Consider the following 8,246-nt stretch of genomic DNA (forward strand, 5'->3'; position numbering starts at 1 on the left):
TCTCAATTTCAGTGAAAATAATCGTGATTATCATTTTTGCCATAATCGAGCAGCCCTAATATCTGTTAATTCACTCGAAGTTGGCTTTTATTTTGAAATCCGGTTTCCACATCCATTCCCGTAATACTTTGAATACACAGGGAACGTAAAACAAACTGGAGGCTGGCTTGACTGCAAGTCTCAAATTGGAGGCTGGCTTGACACAAGTATTTCGTTGCCCTGTGCATGTGCAATGACAATAAAGTTGAATTCTATTGTATTCTATTCTAAAAGACTGATTTAATGCAACATGACCATTCAAACAGCAGTCGCTTTCTAAAACATCGGATATGTATCGGATTCAGTACCACATACGAAAGTGACCCAGATCGGATTTGAAAATATCGGATTTGTGCCGTTCACACTGTCACACCATGATCGGATAGATGGGTCACATAGGGTCAAAAAATGCTGTATTTGATGCACCTTCGCCTGCAGTGTGAACAGAGCCTAAGACTGAAATATTAGAGCAACATGAAGAGTTAAACTCAGACTGACTGTAACACAGCTGCTACTGACAGAGCTGTGTGTGTGTGTGTGTGTGTGTACGTTTCAAACACTTTGCTGCGTCAGACTGGAAACGGTCCGTGTCCTGAGAGCTGTGTGAGCAGCCTGATCGATCAGAGAACCTGATGATCTTCTGAGTGTTTCATTAGATTAAAATTTGTATTTCCGCTCCAGCCTCTGCAAAGTTTTAGCCCACCTGGTGATTACACTACCTGCTGGGTTGATGAGGTCAGCAGGTACACACAGGTGTAGTGTTCTTATAGAGCGGCACAACTATGTTCAGCCAGCAGGACAAAATAAAGGTGAGTCTCAGAATCAGCAGTAAAGGTAACGATCCTCCATCAGGAGAATTTGTCAGGGTACACTTTGTAAGGCCTGATCAATCAGGTGATCAGTCAGGTAAACAACCTGCTGTATGTAGGAAAAAGAAACATACTTAAAGGTGAGACGTACCTGTGCAGCGGTCTAAGCGTTCTCAGGACCTGTTCCACCCCGTTACCTGAACCTCATGTATCTATCCATCAGCTGTCAAACATACCCGAGATGCTCACCTGCTCCAGCTGTTCTCTCACAATTGCACAGGCAAGTTCACCTGTGTGTACTCAGGTCAGGTGACCTTCTGCAACCAGGTGATTCTGACGTTAAACAGGCGCTCAGGACCGTCTCATTAAAGGGTTAACAGCTTAATCAGCGTTACTAACAGGCGTGAACACACAGTTGTAGCGCTTTAGGGTTACCATTAGCATTAGCATGAAAACAACCACGGATCGCTGACCCGCGCGGACAGCAGCGGCCGGAGCTCGGCCACACACCGGGACACGCTGCGCAGCGTCCGCGGTGCTCAAGGCTCCTGGAGCCGCTTACCGACGCGGTGTCTTTGGCGGAGAAATCCAGGAACTCCGAGCATAAAGCGGACGGATCTCTGTCAGCCTCGGTCGCCGCCATCTTTCCTCCCTCTGCTCGGTGCTGGAGCAGGAAGAACCTGGAACTGGAAATGACCAGAATGGGGGGCGTGGCCAATGTTGTTTTTTCCGGTGTTTGTTTTTAGAATAGAGACTTAAGAGCTTTTTATTGTCATTGTGCAGTTTCTTGGACAGCGAAATTGGGTAGCTGAACCACAAAGGTGCTAAAGTAAGAAGAGAAACCAATATACAACGAAGGCGGAAAATAAATAAATAATCAAATAAATAGAATAACAGATCATCAAGTTGGGATCATAAGATAGCCTTTGAAAACCACGCAAGGCTCCCTCCCACACAGCAGAGCGATTTATATTAAATTTGCACTGCTGTTTTGTGCTAATTTTGCTTGATAGTTCCAGCAGTATCTCTTGAACAGGGACTTTTTCTGCACTAAAAAAAGAAAATAAAACAGAAAATAAAATATATCAGCCATGTAGTCATGTTACAGAATTTGAGAATATGTGTCACACTGATCATAGAGATTTAAAGCTTAAAGTTTTATATTGATTTGACAATTCTGGAAAGCTATAATCATGTCTCAAACTCAAATTCTGTATGTTTGTTACTCACATCTGATTCTCCAAGCTCGCAATTATAGCTTGATTTAAATCCTCATCATCTGAAGAATCGCCAGAAAGCGATGCCACGAGAGTTAAATATGAAGAATAATCTTCATCATTAACGCTCATGGCAGGGATGTCTTCACTTCTTGCATTGAAATCTCTGCTGTGACTGCTTGTGCTAGGTTTGTCATCACTTCTTGCCATGTAGCCTTCATCACAAATGCTGTTCCCATCACTTCCTTGCTTTGCTCGTTGCCTTTTACCAACACTCCTTCCAATACAGTTGGTCCCAGTATCATCTTCTTCATCACTGCTAGTGCCAGGGTTATCACCTTTAACATGACTTCTTAACCTTGTAGTGACTTGGCTGCTCATGTCTTGTTGGATTTTTGAACTATCAACTTCAAAACAATCATTGTCACTGTCCTTATCAGTTGCACAACTGCTTAATGCTGATTTGGAGCTGATGTGGGAAGGATCTTTGTCTTCATCTGATTCACTCTTCAACAGAGAAAGACCAAAAACATATATCAAAAGCAAGTAATTATAGCTTATCTTAAAAAGATTAAAATAAGAAATATCCATATTGATTGCTCCCAAACACTTGTTTTAAATAAATATATTCTATTTTGCTAGAAGCCCAATTGTTGACATGTTTTTTCCCAAATCATGATTACTTTTCATTCTTTTAGGAACTTACTAAAAGTGTCCTTGATGGCCTTACATAGAGGGCTTTGGTTTTAAAAACCTTTAGGATCAGCATCCCATTCAGCTCCTGACCATCTTGGAGCTTTGGAGACACCAGCTTATTGCCACAAGCCATTAGAAACTCGAGGCTACAAAAAATAAATAGGGACAACAGCAATTGCTAATTAGTTAAATATTTTAAATATTAGTTAAATATTTTATTATATACTGTTCTGTTTGTGTGTATGCTTTATGACTTTTAAATTCTACTGGTATAGTCCATATGTTTTTATAATGATGAATAATATTTTAAACTTCTTTACTTTGGTATATTATCTTTAAGTACAAGTCATTACATGAATACACACAGTAACAATAAACAATAGTATTTTACCTGACATCCTCTGGAATGCGTTCACCAAAGCTTTCCTTGATGTGTTTCACGACAGTTTGGTTGTCCCAGGTCTTCTGGAATTCAAAAGCACTGAGGATGTGCCCATGTTTGTGTAACCATAATTTTGAACCTTGTTTGCACACTACTCCCCATGATGGAGTTGGAAGTAGTATAACATCTTTGTTGAAATGGTCATGCTGCTGGGCCATAGCTCTGAAATATAAATATTATGATACCATAAACAACAGCAAGTGATAACTAATAATACTGAGATGCAGACAGCAGAACACTATCCAAACCCCTACACAGAATGCTTTCATAGACAAAATTGTTGTAGTTAGGCAAACATAAGGGTTAATTTTATATACTTTTTTTTTATACTTTTCCGAGAATACGCGCTTCTTTTGTGGTTCGGACTCCTTCTGACATTTCTTTGGAGGTGGAGGAAAACCAAAGTAATTGCTTAAAGGAGCTCTTCGACATCTTTAAGAGTTCTAAACAAATGTCTGTCCTCCTCCAGAAAATCTATGTACGCAAACACGCGTTGCAACTTCTTATCTTGTGCGTGTCTTTTTGTTTTGACAGCGAATGCGCACCTGCGGACCACTTATGTGCAGCCCTGGTTATTTAGCTCGTCATATTGCAGCCACAGAAATTATTTTGTCCATGAAACCATAAAGCTGCACTTTCTTTTTGCCTTATAGTCTGATTTGTCATAACTTTTCTCCGTTTTGTGGTAAGCTTTTCTTTGGCTGTCACTTCTTCACCCTGACCTGTCTTATTTGGCTCAGCAGAACTAAAATATAATCCTGCTGCTTTTACACACGCACTCACATAACGCTCAGCGATTCTCTGCGCGATCAACCTCTCACATGTTTAAGCTGCGGGAGATTTCACTTGTCATGTTTGCATAGTAAGCTAACGATTAATAAGACGATGTCAGAGGAATTGGTGCCAAATTATCATCACTCACAGATCAGTGCTGTCGCTCTCTATACACAGTTCGCACGATTGCAAAGTGAAAGCAAAAAAACAAGCGCAAATTCAAACGCGATTTCAATATGTCACATATTGACAGTGGCTCACCGATGCCAATGACATAATTACCCAGCTACATTTCCGAAAGAATGCAAAAGCATTGACATATATTTTTCCTTCCTACAATAGCCCGACGGGCAGGGCAGAGATAGATTTTGGTAGCCTGGAAAAATCGCTAGCTCCAGGACGTCGGGCTAGCGATTTTGCGAGCCCTGCAGTATATTCATTAAATATCAGACTATTACATATGGCCCCATTTCAGGCAAGTGAATACAAACTCATTAAACTTTGTAACTACCTTTTTCTTCTGGTGCCTGATGTCCAGCTGCCGAAGCATTGCCGAGTTTGATAACGTGGTGCAGGTGCACATTCTCTCCTGACTGTAGATGTCGCTGGCATGGGCAAGCTGCTACGTTGACGTGAGGGAAAGAGGGATGTTAAGTGACTATCCAGTCCGTCCACACTGGTACTTGCAACAGGTTGCTGCCCCACGACTGTCGCATTTGACAAAGTTCTGATGGTCTCTGCTGAGGATAATATACTGTTGAGTAATGCGGCTGCTTCACTTAGGCTACTAGCAGGTTGCTGAGTAGACATCTGTGTAGTGGTTTGAAGTGTACCACTTTTTCCTTCACTTTCCTGGTCTGGACACAACTTCCTGTTCATCTAAAACTCCTTCCTGTTTAACTGAAATGCCTTCCTGTTCAACTGAAATGCCTTCCTGTTCAACTGAAAACTCCTTCCTGTTTAACTGAAACTCCTTCCTGTTCAACTGAAATGCCTTCCTGTTCAACTGAAACGCCTTCCTGTTTAACTGAAATGCCTTCCTGTTTAACTGAAATGCCTTCCTGTTTAACTGAAATGCCTTCCTGTTTAACTGAAATGCCTTCCTGTTGAAACTGAAAGCCGTTCCTGTTAACTGAAACTTTGTTAACGACTTCCTGTTTAACTGAAATGCCTTCCTGTTCAACTGAAACGCCATCCGTTTAACTGAAATGCCTTGGATTTTCAGTAGTGTGTGTGAGAGCGTTTCAGTAGTGTGTGTGAGAGCGTTTCAGTAGTGTGTGTGAGAGCGTTTCAGTAGTGTGTGTGAGAGCATTCGTGTTTTGTGAGCTTAGTAGTGTGTGTGAGAGCGTTTCAGTAGTGTGTGTGAGAGCGATTTCAGTAGTGTGTGTTAGAGCTTTTCAGTAGTGTGTGTGAGAGCGTTTCAGTAGTGTGTGTGAGACGGTTTCAGTAGTGTGTGTGAGATTTCAGTAGTGTGTGGTTGAGGTTTAGACGTTTCAGTAGTGTGTGTGAGAGGTAAAATTTCAGTAGTGTGTGTGAGAGCGTTTCAGTAGTTGTGTGAGAGCGTTTCAGTAGTGTGTGTGAGAGCGTTTCAGTAGTGGTGTGAGAGCGTTTCAGTAGTGTGTGTGAGAGCGTTTCAGTAGTGCGTGTGAGAGCGTTTCAGTAGTGTGTGTGAGAGCGTTTCAGTAGTGTGTGTGAGAGCGTTTCAGTAGTGTGTGTGAGAGCGTTTCAGTAGTGTGTGTGAGAGCGTAATTTCAGTAGTGTGTGTGAGAGCGTTTCAGTAGTGTGTGTGAGAGCGTTCAGTAGATAAGTCCTCAGGCCTCACTACTATACGCCCGATGCTCTGATGCGACCTGAGTGCTCACACTGTGCGTCCATAAAATGAAGGTTATAACAGAAAATCTGTCGCTCGCTCCTCTCTGTCTTTCACTCACACAGACACACCACCACCATCAACTTTGCTAAATTGCTAATGAAAAACATGATCAGGCAGCTGTGATTGAGCAGCAGTGTAAATCCAACTATTTTCACGGTTGTTGTGGTCGTGATCATTTTGTGATGCCACATCGAAAAGGCTCGGATGAGCTTTCCAAAGTTCTACAAGTTGTGCCTCCATCGCTTGTGTCCAGATCACACGCTGCACAGCCGTGCTGCTCCGTCTTTTTCACCGACGTTTACGTGTTTGCGCGTGAGCAGTGTGAGCGGCTGTGGTGAGACCCTCACGAGCGATTGATGATCGGGAGCTGGTCGTGAGGTGTTAATCACTTCTCGTTACCCCACGTATACTACACGATCCGCGCACGATGAAGGCCAAAATCGGGCCGATCGCCAAAACCGTCGCACGACTCAAAAATCGTCTCAAAATGGGCCAAAAACCGCACAGTGTGAGCCCAGCATTAGAGCAGCAATGTTTGTTCCCCTCAGAGAAAGGGAAGAATGGGAAAAGGAAAACACCTGGCTGGAAAAAGTTAATATGGGCATGTGCAGTGAATATCAGCGCTATGTGGCCAGAAGTGTGATAATATAACTTATTTTGTGTAATAAACAACTGCAAGGATAGATGATTACAACAAATAGATGACTAATACATAAAAGTAATACATAGATGAATAATGATGATGAGTTATGATGCGTAATCATGGGAACAAGCGGGTTTACAAACAGGAGCAGCTGATTAGCATTAGAAAAGCTGAAATAATACCTCAACTGAAGCTCAATTGTACTAAATGCACTAAATGTGCACTGTTACAAGAATGTTTTCTTTCTATTTTTTCTATTATTTTAAGTTAAGCAGGACAGAGTTCTTTTAAAGAAAGATTTACTTATATTCTCAAAAGTTAAGCATGACAGGCTTCTGTTTAAGAAAGAGACCTGTTTTATTGTGTTAATGTTGTCATTTTGAGCTAAAAATAAATGGCTAAATGATCACTTGTTTCACATGTGTTCATATCACAAAGAATAGAATATGCATCTACTTAAATCAACTTCAAGTCAAATGGTTAAAAAAAATAATTTCACACACAAAAAAAGAGCTAGAAAATTCACCACACTGGGAAGGGTGAAGACAACTGGGTTGCCCGGCCCTGGCCACGAGGTGTCCCTTATTTATTTTTCAGGGAGTTGGCAACCCTATAGCTATATCGTGTGCGGAACAATACAACTCACCTCTCGTATGGCTACGGCAGACTGGCAGCGATCTCTGCAGCCAGCCTCACCTAACCAGCCACACCCCGGAGGGGGGCGCTGTTTCCCCATTACACTGATATTTGTGGCAAGTGGATAATACCACATAAACACTGTTACAGTCAGTCCCTTGACCGTGGTCGGGAGACGCGAGGGGAGATGCTTCCTCCAGGGCCGAAGTTTGTCCTCCTTCGGGGTTAACTCCCTTCACTTTTGTGGAGTAGTGAGGCAGACAGAAATCAGCCGAGGCACCGGAGAGTACTGAAGAGATGAGGCTTTAATAACAGTACTGCACACTTCGAAAACACACTGCATAGCCTGTAGCCCGTTAGAACGCTGCTCCCGGTCGCCCTCTCTACCCATGACACACTCTCTCCATTTTTCTCTTTCTGCTCCCCGCGTTTCCTTCACGCGCATGCTCACACACACATCACATACACTCCTTACTGCACCCAGTCACACACAAGACGGCAATTCCCGCAACATTACTATTGTTATAAATACATTTTGTTCTTATTAAACTGAACTTGTGCCCAGGAGCTACGTTTGATGTCTGACTCTGGGACCCAGTGCAGGTGGTGGGAGACAGAAGGACTCTGGCCAAAATAACATCTCTGATGGACAGAGTCTCCCACCCCATGCATGTAAATGTTGCTGAACTGCAGAGCTCCTTCAGTGACAGACTGCTGCATCCTAGATGCATGAAGGAGCGTTTCCGCAGGTCCTTCCTCCCTGCAGCTGTCAGACTGTACAATCAGAACTGCTCCCAACAAACATAGATGTTTACATCAATGCTGTAACTGCAATAATTTAATCAACCGATTTCGCACTACAACCTGGTTTGCCTCTTACCTGTAGTTATTTTTATTTAATTTTATAACTGTACAGTACTCTGTTTATAGTAACCATTGTCCATGTGTAAATATGTAAGAAAAATTGTGTATGTTTCTGTTCTGTGTACTGTTTGTTTGTATATGTGTCTTTCTGGCTGCTGTTACAACCAAATTTCCCCTTGTGGGACAATTAAAGGATTATTCTATTCTATTCTATTCTACTCACATATGTATACATATACACTGTTTTTTATTC

General features: G+C 42.3%; 2 protein-coding genes across 2 annotated transcripts in view; both read right to left on the bottom strand.

The window, feature by feature from the left end:
• Positions 1–1,549, bottom strand: part of LOC102308811 (E3 ubiquitin-protein ligase UBR2) — a gene marked incomplete at its 3' end in the record, with an annotated part of 57,229 nt that extends 55,680 nt beyond the window's left edge. Inside the window, 1 exon segment of the mRNA XM_042216711.1 lies at positions 1,411–1,549. Coding sequence (XP_042072645.1) covers positions 1,411–1,491 — 81 coding nt within the window.
• A 194-nt stretch (positions 1,550–1,743) lies between these two features.
• Positions 1,744–5,079, bottom strand: LOC121813155 (the record flags this gene model as incomplete). The annotated part of the gene is given in 4 exon segments (XM_042216712.1): positions 1,744–2,572; positions 2,772–2,907; positions 3,153–3,365; positions 4,489–5,079. Coding segments are annotated over 4 exon segments (1,215 nt in total). The 5' UTR covers positions 4,857–5,079.
• Positions 5,080–8,246: the final 3,167 nt, after the last annotated feature.

Source organism: Haplochromis burtoni, unplaced genomic scaffold, assembly GCF_018398535.1.
Source record: "Haplochromis burtoni strain Fernald_Lab_line unplaced genomic scaffold, NCSU_Asbu1 Contig_1207, whole genome shotgun sequence".
In the NCBI taxonomy this organism is placed as follows: domain Eukaryota; kingdom Metazoa; phylum Chordata; class Actinopteri; order Cichliformes; family Cichlidae; genus Haplochromis; species Haplochromis burtoni.